At 39.7% G+C, this 24,825-nt stretch overlaps 1 protein-coding gene across 1 annotated transcript in view; it reads right to left on the bottom strand.

The window, feature by feature from the left end:
* The window catches only part of gucy1b1 (guanylate cyclase 1 soluble subunit beta 1), a 77,484-nt gene that overhangs the window by 45,279 nt on the left and 7,380 nt on the right, over positions 1–24,825 (bottom strand). Inside the window, exons 3-7 of the mRNA XM_034187693.1 lie at positions 20,553–20,653; positions 18,893–19,011; positions 18,537–18,734; positions 10,626–10,856; positions 10,214–10,330 (exon numbers count right to left, since the gene is read on the bottom strand). Of these exons, the coding sequence (XP_034043584.1) occupies positions 10,214–10,330; positions 10,626–10,856; positions 18,537–18,734; positions 18,893–19,011; positions 20,553–20,653 (766 nt within the window). The remainder of the gene's footprint in view (positions 1–10,213; positions 10,331–10,625; positions 10,857–18,536; positions 18,735–18,892; positions 19,012–20,552; positions 20,654–24,825) is intronic.

Below are 24,825 nucleotides of genomic sequence, written 5' to 3'. Positions count from 1 at the left end.
AAAAATCTATTTAAGCATAAAAATTCAAAAAGAAAAAATAATATAGCACCTTCAATTGCACCACAGACTAAAACAGTTAAATGTGGTCTATTAAACATTAGGTCTCTTTCTTCTAAGTCCCTGTTGGTAAATGATATAATAGATCAACGTATTGATTTATTCTGCCTAACAGAAACTTGGTTACAGCAGGAATATGTTAGTTTAAATGAGTCAACACCCCCGAGTCACACTAACTGTCAGAATGCTCGTAGCACGGGCCGGGGCGGAGGAATGCAGCAATCTTCCATTCCAGCTTATTAATTAATCAAAAACCTAGACAGAGCTTTAATTCATTTGAAAGCTTGTCTCTTAGTCTTGTCCATCCAAATTGGAAGTCCCAAAAACCAGTTTTATTTGTTATTCTATCGTCCACCTGGTCGTTACTGTGAGTTTCTCTGTGAATTTTCAGACCTTTGTCTGACTTAGTGCTTAGCTCAGATAAGATAATTATAGTGGGCGATTTTAACATCCACACAGATGCTAGAATGACAGCCTCAACACTGCATTTAATCTATTTTAGACTCTATCGGCTTTGCTCAAAAGTAAATGAGTCCACCCACCACTTTAATCATATTTTAGATCTTGTTCTGACTTATGGTATGGAAATAGAAGACTTAACAGTATTCCCTGAAAATCCCTTTTGTCTGATCATTTTTTAATAACATTTACATTTACTCTGATGGACTACCCTGCAGTGGGGAATAAGTTTCATTACACTAGAAGTCTTTCAGAAAGCGCTGTAACTAGGTTTAAGGATATGATTCCTTCTTTATGTTCTCTAATGTCATATACCAACACAGAGCAGAGTAGCTACCTAAACTCTGTAAGGGAGTAGAGTATCTTGTCAATAGTTTTACATCCTCATTGAAGACAACTTTGGATGCTGTAGCTCCTCTGAAAAAGAGAGCTTTAATCAGAAGTGTCTGACTTCCGTGGTATAACTCACAAACTCGTAGCTTAAAGCAGATAACCCGTAAGTTGGAGAGGAAATGGCGTCTCACTAATTTAGAAGATCTTCACTTAGCCTGGAAAAAGAGTTTGTTGCTCTATAAGAAAGCCCCTCGTGAAGCTAGGACATCTTTCTACTCATCACTAATAGAAGAAAATAAGAACAACCCCAGGTTTCTTTTCAGCACTGTAGCCAGGCTGACAAAGAGTCAGAGCTCTATTGAGCTGAGTATTCCATTAACTTTAACTAGTAATGACTTCATGACTTTCTTTGCTAACAAAATTTGACTATTAGAGAAAAAATTACTCATAACCATCCCAAAGATGTATCGTTATCTTTGGCTGCTTTCAGTGATGCCGGTATTTGGTTAGACTCTTTCTCTCCGATTGTTCTGTCCGAGTTATTTTCATTAGTTACTTCATCCAAACCATCAACATGCTTATTAGACCCCATTCCTGCCAGGCTGCTCAAGGAAGTCCTACCATTATTTAATGCTTCAATCTTAAATATGATCAATCTATCTTTGTTAGTTGGTTATGTACCACAGGCTTTAAGGTGGCAGTAATTAAACCATTACTTAAAAAGCCATCACTTGACCCAGCTATCTTAGCTAATTATAGGCCAATCTCCAACCTTCCTTTTCTCTCAAAGATTCTTGAGAGGGTAGTTGTAAAACAGCTAACTGATCACCTGCAGAGGAATGGTCTATTTGAAGAGTTTCAGTCAGGTTTTAGAATTCATCATAGTACAGAAACAGCATTAGTGAAGGTTACAAATGATCTTATGGCTTCGGACAGTGGACTTATCTCTGTGCTTGTTCTGTTGGACCTCAGTGCTGCTTTTGATACTGTTGACCATAAAATTTTATTACAGAGATTAGAGCATGTCATAGGTATTAAAGGCATTGCGCTGCGGTGGTTTGAATCATATTTGTCTAATAGATTACAGTTTGTTCATGTAAATGGGGAATCTTCTTCACAGACTAAAGTTAATTATGGAGTTCCACAAGGTTCTGTGCTAGGACCAATTTTATTCACTTTATACATGCTTCCCTTGGGCAGTATTATTAGACGGTATTGCTTAAATTTCATTGTTACGCAGATGATACCCAGCTTTATCTATCCATGAAGCCAGAGGATACGCACCAATTAGCTAAACTGCAGGATTGTCTTACAGACATAAAGACATGGATGACCTCTAATTTCCTGCTTTTAAACTCAGATAAAACTGAAGTTATTGTACTTGGCCCCACAAATCTTAGAAGCATGGTGTCTAACCAGATCGTTACTCTGGATGGCATTTCCCTGATCTCTAGTAATACTGTGAGAAATCTTGGAGTTATTTTTGATCAGGATATGTCATTCAAAGCGCATATTAAACAAATATGTAGGACTTGCCTTTTGCATTTACGCAATATCTCTAAAATCAGAAAGGTCTTGTCTCAGAGTGATGCTGAAAAACTAATTCATGCATTTGTTTCCTCTAGGCTGGACTATTGTAATTCATTATTATCAGGTTGTCCTAAAAGTTCCCTAAAAAGCCTTCAGTTGGTTCAGAATGCTGCAGCTAGAGTACTGACGGGGACTAGCAGGAGAGAGCATATCTCACCCGTGTTGGCCTCACTTCATTGGCTTCCTGTTAATGCTAGAATAGAATTTAAAATTCTTCTTCTTACTTATAAAGTTTTGAATAATCAGGTCCCATCTTATCTTAGGGACCTCGTAGTACCATATTACCCCATTAGAGCGCTTCGCTCTCAGACTGCGGGCTTACTTGTAGTTCCTAGGGTTTGTAAGAGTAGAATGGGAGGCAGAGCCTTCAGCTTTCAGGCTCCTCTCCTGTGGAACCAGCTCCCAATTCAGATCAGGGAGACAGATACCCTCTCTACTTTTAAGATTAGGCTTAAAACTTTCCTTTTCGCTAAGGCTTATAGTTAGGGCTGGATCGGGTGACCCTGGACCATCCCTTAGTTATGTTGCTTTAGACGTAGACTGTGTTTCATAATTATTGTATGGCCTTGCCTTGCAATGTGGAGCGCCTTGGGGCAACTGTTTGTTGTGATTTGGCGCTATACAAGAAAAAAGTTGATTGATTGATTGATTGATTATTCAAAACCTTATAAGTAAGAAGAAGAATTTTAAATTCTATTCTAGAATTAACAGGAAGCCAATGAAGAGAGGGCAATATGGGTGAGATATGCTCTCTCCTTCTAGCCCCTGTTAGTACTCTAGCTGCAGCATTTTGAATTAACTGAAGGCTTTTCAGGGAACTTTTAGGACAACCTGATAATAATGAATTACAATAGTCCAGCCTAGAGGAAATAAATGCATGAATTAGTTTTTCAGCATCACTCTGAGACAAGACCTTTCTAATTTTAGAGATATTGCGTAAATGCAAAAAAGCAGTCCTACATATTTGTTTAATATGTGCATTGAATGACATATCCTGATCAAAAATGACTCCAAGATTTCTCACAGTATTACTAGAGGTCAGGGTAATGCCATCCAGAGTAAGGATCTGGTTAGACACCATGTTTCTAAGATTTGTGGGGCCAAGTACAATAACTTCAGTTTTATCTGAGTTTAAAAGCAGGAAATTAGAGGTCATCCATGTATTTATGTCTGTAAGACAATCCTGCAGTTTAGCTAATTGGTGTGTGTCCTCTGGCTTCATGGATAGATAAAGCTGGGTATCATCTGCGTAACAATGAAAATTTAAGCAATGCCGTCTAATAATACTGCCTAAGGGAAGCATGTACAACCCCTGGCAAAAATTATGGAATCACCGGCCTCAGAGGATGTTCATTCAGTTGTTTAATTTTGTAGAAAAAAAGCAGATCACAGACATGACACAAAACTAAAGTCATTCAAATGGCAACTTTCTGGCTTTAAGAAACACTGTAAGAAATCAAGAAAAAAAGATTGTGGCAGTCAGTAACGGTTACTTTTTTAGACCAAGCACAGGAAAAAAATATGGAATCACTCAATTCTGAGGAAAAAATTATGGAATCACCCTGTAATTTTCATCCCCCAAATTAACACCTGCATCAAATCAGATCTGCTCATGCCATGACATTGACCCTATGTGTCTTTTTGCAAGGAATGTTTTTGCAGTTTTTGCTCTATGGCAAGATGCATTATCATCTTGAAAAATGATTTCATCATCCCCAAACATCCTTTCAATTGATGGGATAAGAAAAGTGTCCAAAATATCAACGTAAACTTGTGCATTTATTGATGATGTAATGACAGCCATCTCCCCAGTGCCTTTACCTGACATGCAGCCCTATATCATCAATGACTGTGGAAATTTACATGTTCTCTTCAGGCAGTCATCTTTATAATCTCATTGGAACGGCACCAAACAAAAGCTCCAGCATCATCACCTTGCCAAATGTAGATTCGAGATTCATCACTGAATATGACTTTCATCCAGTCCTCCACAGTCCACAATTGCTTTTCCTTAGCCCACTGTAACCTTGTTTTTTTCTGTTTAGGTGTTAATGATGCCTTTCGTTTAGCTTTTCTGTATGTAAATCCCATTTCCTTTAGGCGGTTTCTTACAGTTCGGTCACAGACGTTGACTCCAGTTTCCTCCAGTTTCCTCCCATTCGTTCCTCATTTGTTTTGTTGTACATTTTTCGATTTTTGAGACATATTGCTTTACGTTTTCTGTCTTGACGCTTTGATGTCTTCCTTGGTCTACCAGTATGTTTGCCTTTAACAACCTTCCCATGTTGTTTGTGTTTGGTCCAGAGTTTAGACACAGCTGACTGTGAACAACCAACATCTTTTGCAACATTGCGTGATGATTTACTCTCTTTTAAGAGTTTGATAATCCTCTCCTTTGTTTCAATTGACATCTCTCGTGTTGGAGCCATGATTCATGTCAGTCCACTTGGTGCAACAGCTCTCCAAGGTGTGTTCACTCCTTTTTAGATGCAGACTAACGAGCAGATCTGATATGATGCAGGTGTTAGTTTTGGGGATGAAAATTTACAGGGTGATTCCATAATTTTTTCCTCAGAATTGAGTGATTCCATATTTTTTTCCTCTGCTTGGTCTAAAAAAGTAACCATTACTGACTGCCACAATCTTTTTTTCTTGATTTCTTATAGTGTTTCTTAAAGCCAGAAAGTTGCCATTTGAAATGACTTTAGTTTTGTGTCATGTCTGTGATCTGCTTTTTTTCTACAAAATTAAACAACTGAATGAACATCCTTCGAGGCCGGTGATTCCATAATTTTTGCCAAGGGTTGTATAAAGTGAATAAAATTGGTCCTAGCACAGAACCTTGTGGAACTCCATAATTAACCTTAGTCTGTGAAGAAGATTCCCCATTTACATGAACAAATTGTAATCTATTAGATAAATATGATTCAAACCACCGCACGCAGTGGCTTTAATACCTATGGCATGCTCTAATCTCTGTAATAAAATTTTATGGTCAAGAAGATCTGAGGCCATAAGAAGATCATTTGTAACCTTCACTAATGCTGTTTCTGTACTATGATGAATTCTAAACCCTGACTGAAACTCTGCAGATGATCAGTTAGCTGTTTTACAACTACCCTTTCAAGAATTTTTGAGAGAAAAGGAAGGTTGGAGATTGGCCTATAATTAGCTACGATAGCTGGGTCAAGTGATGGCTTTTTAAGTAATGGTTTAATTACTGCCACCTTAAAAGCCTGTGGTACATAGCCACTAATAAAGATAGATTGATCATATTTAAGATTGAAGCATTAAATAATGGTAGGGCTTCCTTGAGCAGCCTGGTAGGAATGGGGTCTAATAGACATGTTGATGGTTTGGAGGAAGTAACTAATGAAAATAACTCAGACAGAACAATTGGAGAGAAAGAGTCTAACCAATACCGGCATCACTGAAAGCAGCCAAAGATAACGATACGTCTTTGGGATGGTTATGAGTAATTTTTTCTCTAATAGTTAAAATTTTATTAGCAAAGAAAGTCATGAAATCATTACTAGTTAAAGATAAAGGAATACTCGGCTCAATAGAGCTCTGACTCTTTGTCAGCCTGGCTACAGTGCTGAAAAGAAACCTGGGGTTGTTCTTATTTTCTTCAATTAGTGATGAGTAGTAAGATGTCCTAGCTTTATGGAGAGCTTTTTTATAGAGCAACAGACTCTTTTTCCAGGCTAAGTGAAGATCTTCTAAATTAGTGAGACGCCATTTCCTCTCCAACTTAAGGGTTATCTGCTTAAGCTGCGAGTTTGTGAGTTATACCACGGAGTCAGGCACTTCTGATTTAAAGCTCTCTTTTTCAGAGGAGCTACAGCATCCAAAGTTGTCTTCAATGAGGATGTAAAACTATTGATGAGATACTCTATCTCACTTACAGAGTTTAGGTAGCTACTCTGCACTGTGTTGGTATATGGCATTAGAGAACATAAAGAAGGAATCATATCCTTCAACCTAGTTACAGCGCTTTCTGAAAGATTTCTAGTGTAATGAAACTTATTCCCCACTGCTGGATAGTCCATCAGAGTAAATGTAAATGTTATTAAGAAATGATCAGACAGAAGGGAGTTTTCAGGGAATACTGTTAAGTCTTCAATTTCCATACCATAAGTCAGAACAAGATCTAAGATATGATTAAAGTGGTGGGTGGACTCATTTACATTTTGAGCAAAGCCAATTGAGTCTAATAATAGATTAAATGCAGTGTTGAGGCTGTCATTCTCAGCATCTGTGTGGATGTTAAAATCACCCACTATAATTGTCTTATCTGAGCTAAGCACTAAGTCAGACAAAAGGTCTGAAAATTCACAGAGAAACTCACAGTAACGACCAGGTGGACGAGAGATAATAAATAAAACTGGTTTTTGGGACTTCCAATTTGGATGGACAAGACTAAGAGCCAAGCTTTCAAATGAATAAAAGCTCTGTCTGGGTTTTTGATTAATTAATAAGCTGGAATGGAAGATTGCTGCTAATCCTCCGCCTCGGCCCATGCTACGAGCGTTCTGGCAGTTAGTGTGACTCGGGGGTGTTGACTCATTTAAACTAACATATTCATCCTGCTGTAACCAGGTTTCTGTAAGGCAGAAACAATCAATATGTTGATCCATTATTATATCATTTACTAACAGGGACTTAGAAGAGAGAGACCTAATGTTTAATAGACCACATTTAACTGTTTTAGTCTGTGGTGCAGTTGAAGGTGCTATATTGTTTTTTCTTTTTGAATTTTATGCTTAAATAGATTTTTGCTGGTTATTGGTAGTCTGGGAGCAGGCACCGTCTCTACGGGGATGGGGTAATGAGGGGATGGCAGGGGGAGAGAAGCTGCAGAGAGGTGTGTAAGACTACAACTCTGCTTCCTGGTCCCAACCCTGGATAGTCACGGTTTGGAGGATTTAAGAAAATTGGCCAGATTTCTAGAAATGAGAGCTGCTCCATCCAAAGTGGGATGGATGCCGTCTCTCCCAACAAGACCAGTTTTTCCCCAGAAGCTTTGCCAATTATCTATGAAGCCCACCTCATTTTTTTGACACCACTCAGACAGCCAGCAATTCAAGGAGAACATGCGGCTAAACATGTCACTCCTGGTCCGATTGGGGAAGGGCCCAGAGAAAACTACAGAGTCCGACATTGTTTTTGCAAAGTTACACACCGATTCAATGTTAATTTTAGTGACCTCCGATTGGCGTAAAAGGGTGTCATTACTGCCGACGTGAATTACAATCTTACCAAATTTACGCTTAGCCTTAGCCAGCAGTTTCAAATTTCCTTCAATGTCGCCTGCTCTGGTCCCCGGAAGACAACTGACTATGGTTGCTGGTGTCGCTAACTTCACATTTCTCAAAACAGAGTCGCCAATAACCAGAGTTTGATCCTCGGCGGGTGTGTCGTCGAGTGGGGAAAAACGGTTAGAAATGTGAACGGGTTGGCGGTGTACAATTCGACCACATTCGTACTATGTGTAAAGGGGTCCGAAAAGACACAACCAAGTAGCATGAGCAGAATTTGAACCCAGCTCTACATATTGACAGGGCAGCTCCTTATTCACTCAGGTACCTGTTCCGCCACTGATGAAATGACTACAACCAAATGATTAAACTTTTACGTTAATGGGCATCAAAAATAAACATTATGTTTGTATGCTCACAGATTATGTGGAGAAAAATAGAGTTGCTGGTTTCCAACCCAATTTCTTATGTTCTACTTACCCAATATAAGCGAGGATGCCAGCATGTTCTCATTACGCGAAGGGAAGTTCAGAATTAGGAGATTCCATAGAGTTGGATATAGCAAAGTGAGAGGGCAACGCCACGCCTGCAAGGGCGCAATTTAGAACTAGAAATTGGGGGACAAAGTGCGAGGCCCGCAGGGCCAAAGCCCATAGGCCGGGGGTCTGAGGGCCGCTTTAGGCCCCCAGCAGCCAACGGTTTCTAGATAAGCTCAGATGCACTCTGAGCATCCAGAACAGTAATTTTAATGTTTTGATAAGACCATAAAGTGGACACCATTTGACTTATGCAATCTGAAACTGTGGATATAAGTACTTTATTCTGAGAATAGCCAGCATTGATTTTATTAACATCCTGGTGTAAATAAGGTATCACCACATGTGTAGAACTCAAAAAGAATGATAGGTTGAGTTTTCATTAAAAAACAAAAACAAAAAAAACAACTGCAATATGGTAAATTGTTCATAAATATGAAAAAACCAGGCTCTTAATAATTATTAACTATCGTATACTGTATTTTTATTCTCAAGATTTGTTTTTGCATAAGTTTGAAGAAACAACAGATCATAAGTTTAGGATAAATTACTTATCATGAATTTAATTTTCGAAGTGGCACTAATGACAACACTCATACTGAACATAATTTCGCTTGCATAGACTGATTTTGGAGATCAAGCAATAATGGCAGATGGGCTTTCTGAGGTCCCAGATAGTTTTTCTGATTTCCTTTTCTAACTTTCAGAATTTAGTAAATTAGCATATGGTCCATTGATACTATTTTTGGTTTCAAATCTGGGCAAATGCAGTCCCAGAAAATTCCGAATGTGACAAACAAGAAACAGGTGTTGTAAACAAGTCAATGCTGCTAAAATACAAACTTGCAGAAACAAAGATACTATTCTGACATGGTTTTGCACATAAGACTGACATGGTTTGCATATAAGACTGGCATAGCATGTTTCAAGTACACAGATATATGTCAGAAGGTGGGGGGGGACATGCCATATTCTGTCCTCCCAGTTGAAAAGGTGGGGGGGGGACATGTCCCCCTATCCCCAACCAAATTGCACCCATGCATGCCTGGCCGTGTGCCATCAAGGAGCATGCGCTGCCATTACCAAACAGGGCAAAAAGCCACACACTTCAATGCTACAAGTGACACGGTGTGATCATGCTGTCGCGTTTTCAGACGGAAAATATCACCCGAAATGTCGCATTTATGTGCCTGAATCGACTGTTGCAACCACTGGAAACCAGGGATTAGCATTTACTCAGTGAGGATACTGCAACCAACGTGTTGTACTCTGTGTGGATTTTACTTAAATGCATGTTTGCATTCACTCTCTTTAATCCCACGGTCAACTCCAAAGTGTGCAGTGAGCATTATTCTGCGCTAAATTGGAAATTTCATGTTATTATGATCTTGGGACAATGACATCAGAATTTATCCATGGATTTATTTACATTGCATGATGCACTCTGCTGTGTTTAGCAATGATCGAGTGTTTCCATGTCAGTGTTATACCCGGGTGTTATTATCCTGAAGCCCCGCTATTTCTGCCAGGAAGGTAAGAAATTAAACTCTTTATTGTAACTTAATAATATTATTTTAAATAAAAAGTGAACCAAAAACGGGTAGGTACGGCATTTACTGCCCGTGTAAGCCCACTCTAGTAATTGGCCTTGGTACTTCCTCATTCACTCAACATGCATGCTGTATGGGAGTGCTTCTGGGTGCTTCGCGTCCTTTTTGCCCGCCCCCATGTCGGCAGGGCGGCCTTACGTTACCTTCACTATATACAACTCTATGGGAGATTCCTGTTCAATTTTCCTGTCAATTTCTCTGCATGGAACCTGTGACTAAAATAAGGACTTCAGTTTTGGCGTGCTCTCAGAGCACTGAACTGCATCCCAGGAGAAAATTTTTATGAAGATTTAATTGAACCTATGACCCTTTGATCACAGGCATACAGTACTTCTCTTCAGCCTTAAGTGGAGAATGTCATACTTACCTTGCTTCTCAGGACAAAGACAGTGTTGATGTGTGAAAGAATCCCATGAAAACTGAAGTCAATGTGAGGACGGACCAAGGAAAAAACTGAAGGGAGGATGCAGCTTCCAGGCTGGAGCTGAAATAAAAATACATAAAAAAATATATATTTCACTGACATGATTTTACATATTTCACGTCATTGTCAAACACGAGTTGAAGGCCTTGCAAAATGTGATGGGTGGATCTGAGTCACCTGTCAGAGAAAATTAATTTGTGTAGTATTCTGTGTGGTCATATGATGTAACACAGTCAATCATTTGAGACTAAAACAAGTTTCTGTGACATCATTCAGCAAAGCATGATGAAGACATGAGTTAAGGAAATTATATTTTCAGAGAAATCAGACATTGTCTCTGGATGCAAATCCACACCTGCGGCAAGACACGATAAATGGCGTTCCCGCACTGTGTCAACGTCAGGTCCTTGTCAAACATAAGGTGGAACGGGAAGGCCTTGCAAAAAGTGTACGGGCTGATCCGTGTCTCCTGGGTGCCGTTCTCCTCAAAGCCATCCAGGTCCTCGTAGAGCGCCTCTTCCTCTGACTCCTTCTCTTCAATCAGGAACTTGATGTGGTCACAGTCCTCATTTTTTGGCTGGATCATCTACATAACAGATTCAGTTAAGACCCTGTTTACAATTCTGATGATTATTTTAAAGAAATAAGTCAGAAACAAGTTAAACTGTTCCACATTGTTGCAGATTACGGCAACAATGAGATCTTGTTAATTAACCATTTAAAGGAAACATCTTTTCAGCAAAGAGTCTTAAAAGCAGATAATAAAGTTTGTAACCAAAGAATACCCCATTCCACCCTTCCAATCAGGGCATTTTCTAGAGGCTCTGTCAACTGTAGTCATTAAACCTCTTTTCTCATCTGAATGGCTCAGTAATGAGGAACAATACAGTGCATCCAGAAAGTATTCACAGTGCTTCACTTTTTGTGACACTGTTTTGTGCTTCACTGTTATGTGTAGGGATGGGTACTGATAAGATTTTATCGATATCGATGCCATTATCGATTCTGCTTATCGATCCTATTCCTTATCGATTCCCTTATCGATACCTTGTGAATTTTGTATTAAAAGTAGGCTTTACAGGTTTTCTATGTATTTCATTGAGTCTTAAAGTAAATAAATATGAAATTGGTCACTGTATCCTTGATCTCTGGACATAAATTAAAAATAATTTTAAAAAAAACGGTGTTTTGCTTTGAAGTTATTCATTCCAAATGGATTGTTCTAACTTGACTCGGCAGAGAGCCGCGCAATGTTTGGAGCTGTGTGAACAGAACAGAGGACGATTCTCGTTTCTTTCTCGCAACAAGACAGGAGTCCCAGTTAGTAACTTTAATCCGCAGAAAAGTGACTCACAATTGACATACAAGGTCTGTGAGAAAAGTATCATACCTTTTTATTTTTTTCAAAAACCATATGGATTTGATTCGTATGTTTTTACGTCAGCCAAGCTTGAACCTTCATGCGCATGTGTGAGTTTTTCCACGCCTGTCGGTTGCGTCATTCGCCTGTGGGCAGGCTTTGAATGAGCACTGCTCCACCCCTCTCGTCGTTGTTTCATTGCGAGGAAATGGCGGAATGATTTGGGCTTTTTTTCCATCAGAATTTTTTCAGAAACTGTTAGAGACAAGCAGCTGGAAACCATTCGAAAAATTTATCTGGCTTTCGGTGAAAATTTTACGGGCTTCACAGAGAATAAGGACGGTTACTACAGCTTTAAGGACGCCCCACAATGGCACACGGCGCGCCGCGCTCCGAGCCGCCATTGAGAGGCAGAAAACACCACATCATTTCTAAACGGATGGCTGTGTGGAGCTGGGACCGTCGTGAGCAATTTCTCTGGTTATCACAAGAGCTGGACATCAGCCATTTTCCGGCAGATTTCACTTTTAACAAGAGATTTTGTCATGGAAAGCCGTGCGGAGGCTTCGCGCGTCAGGACCGATTCGCTGATCGAGCAAGACAAAGGAACACCTCCGTTTCGGAGTGCCAGGGGACAAGTTGGGACATGGCTATCTCGGCTTTCAATGCTTACCAGCAGTGAGTATAAGAGAAATTGTGGAGAGCTGGGCAGAAATGAACAAATTGAAAATATGGTTTGACCGAACCAAACTGTCATTAAACTTAAATAAGACAGGGATGAAATGGAGGTGTAAGAGTCACTAGGTGTTCACAGGAAACACATTTTTTTCTGTACGTATGTATTTATTTATTTATGTATGTATGTTCATTGTAAGTTGGATTTATATTTTCTGTTGTGTTTCTATTCAGGTTCTTTTTGTCTCTTTCTCTAAAATTGTATATAATAAGTATATATTGTATATAATAATCATTAGATTATTAATATATAAACAAAAATAAATTTAAAAAAATATTGCAATTTGAAAACAAATGCACCCGAACGTGATGATAGCTGCAACTGCTTAATGCTAACTTTTAACATTGAAAATGCCATAGACATACTAACGCGTTAGCACCGCTCCAGTTTTTAAGTTATAAAATACATCTATCAACTGTTTCAGAAGACCATAACAGGTCGGTTTAACATAAAAAAAGGTAAATAATACTCACAGATGTATGCTCTTTAGGGTTTTAGCAGGGGAAAATTAAGCGAAGGAAAGAAACAATAAACGAAGCAATAGATCGAGGCACTGCCTCAATCTGCGAATCACTACTTCGATTGGTTCAAGGTTCAAAGCAAAGCCGCACTGCAGAAAAGTTGATTACGGACCCGCTGCAGGGTCTGTAATCAATGTAGAGAGATTATCATTTTCCTGACAAACACCCCCAAAAACAACGACCACTCTGAAGGACCGATTACAGAATCATTAAGCAAAAAGCTTATTGATGTCAGTGGATCAAATCATTTCTTAACGATACCCGAAAAGAACCGGTTCTCGATACCCATCCCTAGTTATGTGACAGCCCTATTCCAAAATGGATGAAATTCATTCATTCATCAAATTCTACACACAATACCGCAGAATGACAATGTGGAAAACGTTATTTTGACATTTTTGCAAATTAAAAAAACTAAGAAATCACATGTACGACTACATAAGTATTCACAGCCTTTGCCTTGAAACTCAAAATTGAGCACGGGTGCTTTCTGTTTCCACTGGTCCTCCTTGAGAAGTTTCTACAGCTTAACTGGAATCCACCTGGGATAAATTCAGTTGATTGGACATGAATTGGAAAGGCACACACTTGTCTACATATAAGGTCCTACAGGTGACAGCACATGTCGGAACACAAACCAAGCATGAAATCAAAGGAATTGTCTGTAGACCTCCAAGACAAGATTATCTTGAGGTACAAATCTAGGGAAAGGTACAGAAATATTTCTTCTGCTTTGAAGGTCCCAATGACCACTCATCCATAAATGGATGACGTTCGGATCCACCAAGACTCTTCCTAGAGCTGGCCACCCATCTAAAATGAGCAAGCCGGGGAGAAGTACAACCATCTCTGCAGCAACCCACTAATCAGGTCTGTATGGTAGAGTGGCCAGGCAGCTAGTCTGCTCTGGGTAAGCCTGATCCCGTTAGATCTCAGAAGCTAAGCAATGCGGGGCCTGGTTAGTACTTGGATGGGAGGCCTTTTCAGGGCACCGGGGGCTGTGTGTGTTTCTCCAGGTAAAACTGGAGTTGTGTTAGGAAGGACATCCGGCGTATAATCAAATACCAATGTGGTTCTGGCTAATGTGCCTTAAATGAGAGAGTGGAGACAAGATGAGTCGAAATAAAACAGTCACGTGACTCATGGTGCCATCTTGGTTCCAATGTAGCACTGGCTGTTAATCTGTCTGCATGAAAATCCAGTTATTTTATTTATTTATTTGCTGGTTGTTGTGCATTTGGAGGCACAAATAGACACAACAAGGGCTTCAATATGTATAGATGCCCTTCAGATTCGAACAGAAGAAGCATTTGAGAAAATAAAGTCAGCCATGTGGGATGGAAGCCAACCATCAAAGTTTTGATAAGTAAATTTATTGTTCAGTCCCATGTATAGTAAAACCGTCATCGTATAAACCAGATATTCGCAGTCACCAAGCAAAAAAGTCCCAATGCTTTTGCATTGTTTTCCATGTAATAAACACTGTGTATAATGGATTTTGTACAACAGATTTTCACTCGCATCGGATAAAATGTCCCGTTCGATTGCAATGTATTTCCAGTAAAACCCCGAGCAGTCTGGACGTGCACAGTAACAGAAGTACAAATTAAAGTTCACTGCTGATACTCGCCGATTTGAGGAAAGTGGGACTGGAGCCATTTCTGTAATTAAAAGCCAGACCGTTTATTTTTTCAAACCATGTTCAGAATGGCACCTGAAGCCCGACATGCACCTGTTAAATCAGACACAAAAGGCTGTGATTTGATGCTTTTCTGCTTTCACTCCATCTCCTGTCATATTTTAATAGTTTTTGCAGTGCGCACGCTGATTACAAATAAATGAGAAAAGTCCACACATTTACAGCACGAAGTCGGAAAAAGAGGAAATTGTACAGCTTACCTTTGATTTGGAGGTGATGACTGTAGAAAGTAAAGCTTGTTGAGGGTCAAATTAGTCCAGAATAAAGCATAATCCAGAGACGGAGAACTTTAAAACTGTCACGCACGTCATTGCATGACACAGAATGACAGCTGTGCAGCTGCATAAATCAGGCTTTAAATTAATTAAATAAATCATCATGAATTGCAAATTTATGTAAATTTGACAGCTTAATGATTTTTATATTCATTTTGATAGCTCCTGTACCTGGATGTGTTGCTGTATGTGGTTAAATCATTTTAAAAAATGTTGAAAACATAAAAGGTTCATTCAGTAGTTCAGTGCAGTTGGAACCAAAATGGCACCATGTTCTGAGTTGACGCCACTCTCTCAATTAAGGCACTCTAGGCCTGGCTGTATTCGCTGTGGCAACCCGTAAGATATGGGAGCAGCCGAAAGGATAACAATAGCAACATTCTAGAGTGACCAGACTGAAGCCACTCCTTAATAAAAGGCACATGGCAGCCCACCTGGAATTTGTCAAAAGGCACCTGAATGACCCTCAGACCATGAGAAAAAAATATTCTCTGGTCTGATGAGACAAAAATTGAACTCTTTGGCGTGAATGCTGGGCGTCATGTTTGGAGGAAACCAGACACCATCCTTACAGTGAAGCATGGAAGGATTAATGCAGCAATGTAAAGAGACATCCTGGATGAAAACCTGCTCCAGAGCGCTCTTCATCTCAGACTGAGGTGAGGGTTCATCTTTCAGCAGGACAATGACCCTAAGCACACAGCCAAGATATCAAAGGAGCTTCAGGAAAATTCTGTGAATTTCCTTGAGTGGACCAGCCAGAACCCAGACCTGAATCTGATTGAACATCTCTGGAGGGCTTTGAAAATGGCTGTGCACCGATGCTCTACATCCAACCTGATGGAGCTTGAGAGGTGCTGCAAAAAGTAATGGGGAAAACTGCCCAACGATAGGTGCACCAAGCTTGTGGCATCATAATCAAGAAGACTTGAGGCTGTAATTGCTGCCAAAGGTGCATCAACAAAGTCTTGAGGAAAAAGTGTGAATACCTACGTACACGTGATTTCTAATTTTTTATTTTTAATAAATTTGCAAAAATTCCCCGTCCAAAATTTGTTGTCATTATGGGGTGTTGCGAGTAGAATTTTGAGGGGAAAATTAATTTACTCCATTTTGGAATAACAAAAGGAAAAAGTGAATACTTTCCGGATTCACTGTAGGTCCGTATCAAACCTGCCATTCTTAGTAAAAAAAAAAAAAAATCATTAAAAGGGTTGTTTTCAGCAAATTTGTGCTTTCCTGAATTGAACCAATCTCATTGTTTTTCAGTGTGAATTCTGAAACACTGAAATGGCACTTATTAAAATCTTAAATGGCATACACCTAAACAATAATGCATAAAAAAATTCAGTTTTGGATCTTAGTGATGTATTCCATGCAGTTGAGCCAAACATACTGCTCCACAGACTAAAGAGGAGGGTGAGACTCTCTGAAACTGACAAATTGGTTCAGATCTTACTTACAAGAAAGATATTGTTTAGTCTCAATTGGAAATCAAGAATCAGAGTGGGCAAAGATTAGACGCAGCGGTCCTCAAGGGTCAATTGTTACACCACTTTTAATCAATATCCACATGCCCCCCTCCCCTCCACCCCACCCCAAAATTAGGAATACTACATCATCTCTGGCCATACATATGCTGCTGACACATAATTCTATTTTACAGTGACATCATGTGACTACAGTCCTTTCACAAAATCAATAAGTGGATGCGGCAGAATTTTCTCCAACCAAAATTCAGAAAAAATTTAATTAATTGCATTTGGTCCCAAATATAAAAGATCAAAGATCAGTGCTCACCCAGAAATATTGATGTAGTTACACACTTGGACCTCTATTTCAACAATCACATAAAGACTATTACAAAATCAACCTGTTACTGTATTACCTCAAAATTATGGCAAGAACAAAAACACTTCTGTCGAAACAAGACACACACACACACACACACCACAACAAATTTTGTGTGCATTTTCAGTAGGTTAGATTACTGAAATGTTATTTTCACTGGTCTGAGCAAAAAGTCAAGCAGGCAGCTGCAGTTTGTCAAGAATACAGAGACCTTAGGGGAAAATGGCCCCAATCACACGTGTCCTAAATCAATTCCTGTGTGTCCAAGGATAGAGTTTAAAATCTTGTTCCTTTTCTGCAAAGCAATGAATAGTCTTGGGCCTAAATACACCTATCTCAGAGCTACGTATTAGTTATGAAGCACTGGGTCTCCTCAGATCATCTGAGATTCAGTGTCCTCAGGATTAAAGCAAGCAAGCTGAAAATCAGCATTCTGTTTCTATGCTCCTCACCTGTGGAACAACCTCCCCAAATACCTGAGATCTCCTCAAACTGTCATCTCCTTTAAATCAGGGCTGAAAACACTAGCTACACTAACACTGCAGCTTTCCCATAAATGCAACACACAGCTTCTTTTAATACTATTTATCCCTTAATTTGCGTGTTTTAATGGTTTTTATTGACTTTTACATGCAGCTTTACTGCCATAATATTCTATGTTAATAACGGTTTAATGTTGCTTTCGTGCCTTTAGTAGTAGTTTAATGTAATGTTTAAATTTTAATGTTTTTATTTAATTTTATGATCAGGGCTTTGATTTCCCTTGTGTGTGAATGGTGTTATACAAATGAATTTTCCTGCTTTGCCTTTAAAAAGCTGCTAGAGGCCTAAATTTTTGCTATTACAATAAAAATTCTTTGTGTTAAGTCAGAGAGTTGTGGGACTTTGGAGATGTTTAAAATAAAACCTAAATCATAATTAACTGTAAAAGGTAGATATAAATACATTTTACACAATATGAAGTCTGCCTTTAAGTCTTGTACTCAAATAAAAGCAATCGTTTTAACGTCAAGCCTGTTATTATAGAATTAAGGCGTAAGAATTAAGTGTGCAATGACATTATTCAGAGAGTTAATAGGCATAAGGCATGCTGACGTCAAGCTGCTGTATCTGCACACTGTTGCTGTGGCAACAGTGCTTAATATTTCCAGAAACTGGGTGTCACATTTGGAGCGTCTGCCATTTTCTGCTCTTTCTGTAGACACTGTTACTGAAAAATATTCTGTCTGTACAATATGATTAGGTGTGAGCATTGCTTATGAAATGAAAAGGGAGATCTGGCAATGGTACAGAAAGACGTCTGGAATGTCAGAGGTTTGTCGACTATAAGCCCTGATTTGGGGGCTGCATGTCAACATGCACATAAAAATGTCAGTGACACTTAATGAGTTTTTACAATTATGATCATTTGGACTGGTTACATTAGCAAAAGTAAAAAATAGGGATTTCTGTTCATGTTTAATAATCAGTGAACAGACAAGATAAAGAGTCACACAAACATAAATTAAAAGTGGGGTGGGGGTTGTGGGTGTGTAGAAGATGCTCCAGACGTCTCTGAGACTGAGGATCTACAGATCTAAAAATATTCTGACTTCCAGACATTTGCCAAAAAACATGTTGTGGAACTGCAGAAGTCATAGTGCTGCTCTGCTTGCAGTCAGACATTCAAAATCTTTCTAATCTTTCATCATCACATTAGACATGAAGCTCGATAGGGGCATAAATACGCCATGCAACGATGCATCAATTAATTCATGGCAATTTATCATCAGCGAATGAACCACTTAGAGAGGGTGAGTTCAGAGCGCACGGCACGGAGCAGACCTTCATATCTATCTCTGTCCCGTGGATTTGTTGAGCCACAGTTTTAATGATGCCAATCACAATGTCTTCCAGGCCTTCCCTCTCCGAGTAGTAGTGAAGAATCAGATTGTTCCCCTTCTCTGCGTCGGTGCAGCGGAATGAGGGAGCCCTCATCCCGGGATAGATGGTGCCCAGGTGGTCATGCAGAGCATCCAAATTCTGAAAATGAAAAAATAATTGAATCATATACAGATAATTATTAATTAATAATTAATTAAAAATGATGTTGAGTTATATACTTAGCATTAAAAATTCACACCTGCTTTCAACAATCATTATCAGACAGCTATTCAGCATGTGAAGAGGAGAGAACCTACCTGCAGAAATTCACGAACATTCGAGCCTAACACTCGCAGGATAGTGTCATAACCTGACTCCTGGCAAAATTCAAAAAACATCTTCCCAAACAGCTGCAAGATGTCTCCCGCATTCATCTCTGAAATACAGAAAATACTTTCTTATCATTGTTTTTTCTTTTCTTTTTGACAAGGTGTAACTGCTATTAAGCTTCATATTTATTGGTGTATTTCTTGTTCATCTTAGAATGTGATTGTTCTGTCAAAATCACTGGACCCATATCATTAAAGCCACCTTGACACTTGCACAAATTTTATCCCCGCACTGCTGCGCAATTCACCAATGCAACCCGCTTTGTCTCGCTGGATGTCACGCTTTGTCTCATTTGACGCCACGTTATGTAAAATAATCATTTCATAGCTGATGACACTTTTGCTCTCAGACACTGGCTGATGAAATCATCTCTCATGGCTCCCAGAATCACAGAGAAATTATCTGCAGCTGCGGCTTCTCTCATGCACATCGTGTAGACCTCTTCAAATTGTCAAATGTTACAAAATCATCTGGGCCACATGTTGTTCTTGTTCCATTAATAAAACAAAAGATCTGCGCCAAAATTTAATTGTAATCGGACATTGTTTAGGGGTCCCCCACAAAGCAACGATTTTCCCCAAACAAGCAATGTAGTAATCCAGTAATTCCAGTAATGTTCTCCTCTGGGTGATCAATCAACCACCACTTTTTGCGATTAGAAGCCATCACATGTAAAGGAAAAAAGTAAAAGAAAATAATGGCTTCAGAGTCTTCTCCCATTAGGGTGACGATGCCTTGCCAGTGGAGGGAGAGGAAAATGTGTCACTCTGGAGGACCTATAAATCTTATCTGATTGAGTTCAAATTTGGTCTGCACCTATAAAACCCCAAAGTGGAACAAAAACAACATGTGGCCCGTAGTCTCTCACAACTTTTATTTTTTTCACTACATAATATGAACAGCCCTAACGTCGTGTTTTGGAGAACGCATTTGGAATCATCTCAAAAGTAATTATTTATAATATTTATATTGTAATGGCTTGGTAAAGGGTGGCACGGTGGCTTAGTGGTTAGCGCTGTTGCCTTACAGCGAGAAGGTCATGGGTTTGATTCCCACCTGTGGCCTTTCTGTGTGGAGTTTGCATGTTCTCCCCGTGTTTGTCTATATGTGGCCCTGCAACAGGGTACATCCTGTCCAGGGTGTACCCTGCCTCACGCTCTATGATTGCTGGGATAGGCTCCAGCCCCCTGTGACCTTAATTGGACTAGGCGATTGAAAATGAGTGTGTGGCTTGGTAAAACAGTTGCATTGTCATTCCTTCTTATGTGTTAGATCTGTAACATTATGTTTATTATAGATGTAACATCTCGTTCAGATGCGCTGCTGCAGTGAGACGCACTGGCTCGCAGTGACAGTGTTTTCAAATAGTTTGTACAATGTTCACATCTAGTTCACAAAATCAATGCGTGCCAGAAATTTTGAACATTTAAAAATTTTCTTTACGCACTTGCATGCGGCTCCCCACAGCTCAAGTACAGTTTACAACAAGTTTACTCACTGGCATGCTAGATTGCAAGCGTGCTAGCATCAAGGCACCTTAAGGCATGGCAAAATAAAAATTTACTTAATTAAAAAAAAGTCACTTACTGAGAACTTTACTTGCAGCAGCAACAAGGTCGTATGTTTTTCCATCTTCATATATGAGTCGAACCAGGAACTGACCCTCAATATCAAGTTGAGCCTCCCGCCTGTTAGGACAGTAATGCAATTAGATTAGATTAGAGATTAGAACCTTATTAATCCCCTGGGAAGACTCCCGCAGGGAAATTAAGGTTCCAGCAGCACTGAATAGCAGCTCACAGCATAAGAAGCACATGGAGTATCAAAAGTTCACAGCAGACACAGTTCAAATCCATATTTTGAAGACAACATGGTGCACAAACATCCTGATAGAGGAGCTTCTTTTTTATTGTTTTAGTCACACACAAGGACTTTAACACAAATGATAAAGTTAACATGATTGTTGCATGAGTGTGCAGCTGCATAATTGGCATGAGAAGAATCGTTTTTGGCTCCAGCCACTAGTCAGTCAGCTTCAGTTTTCAAAAATCAGGGGTGAAGAAGAAGAAGAAGAAGAGGCAGTGAACGTGTCCAAAGGTAGCTTGAGAAGTGGAAGTTTAGAAGTGTGGAAGTGAGAGATGGGCATTTGAATGTTGGGTGTATGACTGGTAAAGGAAGAGAATTAGCTGATATTACAGAGGGGAGAAAAGTGGATATACTGTATTTTATGTAGAAGAGACCAAATGGAAGAGAAGTCAGTCCAGGAGCATTAGAGGTTTGTTCAAACTGTTGAATCGTGGTGTGGAAATGGTGCTGGTTCATTCTAAAGGAAGAGGACATGAAGAAGTGTGATGGAGGTGAAGCAAATGTCTGACAGGGTGATGAGTGTGAAGTTGGACGTGAAAGCATAATGATGAATGTCATCATTGCATATACCCCACAGATTGGTTGTGCAATGAAGGAGAAAGAAGATTAGTGGAGTGAGTTAGATGAGGTGGTAGAGAGCGGATCCAAAGATGAACAAGTGGTGACTGGAGTGGAATTCAATGGTTCATGTTGCTGAAGGCGTGTGAGGTAATGAGCAAGTAATGGGTAGATATGGTATCAAGGAGAAGAACGTGGAAGGGCAGATGGCAGACAATCCCTGAGGAGTGGAGCTGAGGTGCACTGTTCTGATTTTTAAGAATAAGGCTGTGCAGAGTTCCCTTAAATACAGAGGCATAAAGTTGATCAGCCACTGCATTATGTTATGGCAAAGAGTAGTGGAAGCTATGTATTGACAAGAGGCAACGATCTGTGAGCAGCAATATGGTTTCATGCCAAGAAAGAGCTTACAGATGCAATGTTTTCACTGAGAGTGCTGATGGAGAAGTATAGACAAGGAGTTGCACTGTGTGTTCATAGATTTAGAGAAAGCTTATGACAGGGTGCCAAGAGAAGAGTTGTGATATTGTCTGAGGAAGCCTGGAGTGGCAGAGAAGTACGTGAGGGTAGGAATAACAGATGCATTCAAGGTGGAGGTGGGATTAGATCAAGGATCGGATATGTACCCTTTTTTGTTTGGTGATGGAGAGGTTGACAGACGACATCAGACAAGAGTCTCCAGGAGCTGTGATGTTTGCAGATAATATTATGGCTTGCTCAGGGGACCTTTGTGATTTTCCTCTTTGACAAGGACTCAACCTAAGGATTCTTTAATATCAAGTCCATTGGTTTAACCTACAGACCATGATGTCTCCCAATAGTGATATGAAACCCAGGGAGAGATGGGGAAAAGGTAAATTCATTAAAAATAAAAAACTAACAAATCACATGTACATAAGTATGCACAGCCTTTGCCATGAAGCTCAAAATTGAGTCCAGGTGCGTCTTGTTTCCACTGATCATCCTCGAGATGTTTCTACAGCTTAATTGGAGTTCACCTGAGGTAAATTCAGTTGACTGAACATGATTTGGAAAGGCACACACCTGTCTACATTATATAAGGTCCCACAGTTGACAGTGCGCGTCAGAGCACAAACCAAGCAAGAGGTCAAACTAATTGTGTGTAGAACTCCAACACAATATTGTCTTGAGGCACAAATCTGGGGAAGGGTACAGAAACATTTCTGCTGCTTTGAAGGTCCCAATGAGCACAGTGGCCTCTATCATCTGTAAATGGAAAACGTTCGGATCCACCAGGACACTTCTCAGTGCTAGCAGCCCATCTAAACTGAGCGATCGGGGAGACGGGCCTTAGTCAGGGAGGTGACCAAGAACCCAATGGTAATTCTGCCAAAGCTCCAGTATTCCTCTGTGGAGAGAGCACAAACGTTTAGCAGGACAACCATTTCTGCAGCAATCCACCAATCAGGCCTTCATGGTAGAGTGGCCAGACGGATGCCACTCCTTAGTAAAAGGCACATGACACCACCTGGAGTTTGCCAAAAAGCACCTGAAGGATTCTCAGACCATGAGAAACAAAATTCCCTGGTCTGATGAGATAGAGATTGAACTCTTAGGCATGAATGTCAGGCATCATGTTTGGAGGAAATCAGGCACCATCCCTATGGTGAAGCATGGTGGTGGCAGCATCATGCTGTGGGAATGTTTTCCAGCGGCAGGAACTGAGAGACTAGTCAGGATTGAGGGAAAGATGAATGCAGCAATGTACAGAAACATCCTGGATGAAAATCTGCTCCAGAGCGCTCTTGACCTCAAACTGGGGTGACGGTTCATCTTTCAGCAGGACAATGATCCTAAGCACACATCCTAGATATCAAAGGAGTGGCTTCAGGACAACTCTGTGAATGTCCTTGAGTGGCCCAGCCAGAGCCCAGACCTGAATCTGATTGAACATCTCTGGAGAGACCTGAAAATGGCTGTGCACTGATACACCTCATCCAACCTGATGGAGTTTAAGAGGTACTGCAAAGAGAAATGGGCAAAACTGCCCAAAGATAGGTACACCAAGTTTGTGGCATCATATTCAAGAAGACTTAAGACTTGAATTGCTGCAAAAGGTGCATCAACAAAGTACTGAGCAAAGGGTGTGAATACTTATGTACACGTGATTCCTTAGTTTTATATTTTTAATAAATTTGCAAAAATGAAAAAAAAAATTTGTTTCATGTTGTCACTCATTATGGGGTATTCTGAGTATAAGTTTAAGGGGAAAAATTTAATTGATTACATTTTGGAATAAGGCTGTAACATGAAATGTGGAAAACGTGAAGCGCTCTGAATGCTTTCCAGATGCCTAAACAGAAACCAACAGGGAATTGATGGAATTGAACACAACCTTCCTGCTGGGAGGTAAGCATCCTATTCACCATGCTACCCTGTTCAGAGTACAATGGCAATGGGCTATTCACACACATATGATGTAATTATGATACAAACAACAGTGGCTTTAGTGGATGCCAGAATATTACAATAGGCCTGCCTGTGTTTACTTTATGTTATGGTCATTGTGAATGTTAAAGAAAAATGCCAATACGGCCCTAAAGATGAGATTCACTTGTCCTCACCTATATCTATCAGAATCCAAAATTTCAGAGCTGGACATTCATTAAATTTTTACATAGTTATTTATGGAAATTCTACTGACCCGCTGGCTCACGGACTGACTGATTCCATTAATTTTACGCTCTTTGCTGTGCGAATTACAGGGGAAAACCTAAAAACATTCAAGTTTGAGTGTGGAACCAAAAATGGTTTTGAAGACTAACAAATGCTCCAATTTTAATCATAATTAAATACCAGCTGATACAACACAGCAAACTCTGAACAGATTTGCAAAGAAAACAAGGAATTTTTTTTTTTAATTACTAAGCTCATCAGAATGTGAAAACACAACTATGCTGTTAAATAGTGCATTAAATAATGATGAGTTACATTTGCAGAGATTGCAGAGCGCCCAGTTTTTTAGAGGTTGAGGAATGACCACTGTGGAAACATTTACACAAGGCAGCTGCTGCTGTTTTTTTTTGTTTTTGTTTTTTGTCTGGGTCAGGTCTGGGCCAGATCATACAGCAGAAGATAAATAAACTTACAATAATTTGAGCCAAACATTTCTACACGCTCATAAAATGTTGCAGGAACTTCAAGCAACAGAAAAGCTGAAACAATCACTTAGTCAACATAAAAACAATCAATTAAAACAGAAACTACTGAGTAATTAATTTGTCAATTTACTGAACATTAAACTATCCTTGTAGTATCTGTATCCTGTTCAGGGCTGTGGGCACCACCTGTGTCTGACCAAGCCCAGTTTTAAAACAAGAAAACAAACTTTGAATTTTTAACCAGAGTATCATGAGTGAGATTATGGATGGATGTAAAGCATCTTTATTAAGTGCTTTGAAGGACTGTTCTCAAG

This window comes from Thalassophryne amazonica, chromosome 15 (assembly GCF_902500255.1).
Source record: "Thalassophryne amazonica chromosome 15, fThaAma1.1, whole genome shotgun sequence".
Classification (NCBI taxonomy): domain Eukaryota; kingdom Metazoa; phylum Chordata; class Actinopteri; order Batrachoidiformes; family Batrachoididae; genus Thalassophryne; species Thalassophryne amazonica.
The sequence above is the reverse complement of the archived record's forward strand: the minus strand, read 5'-3'. Positions and strand labels throughout refer to the sequence as shown.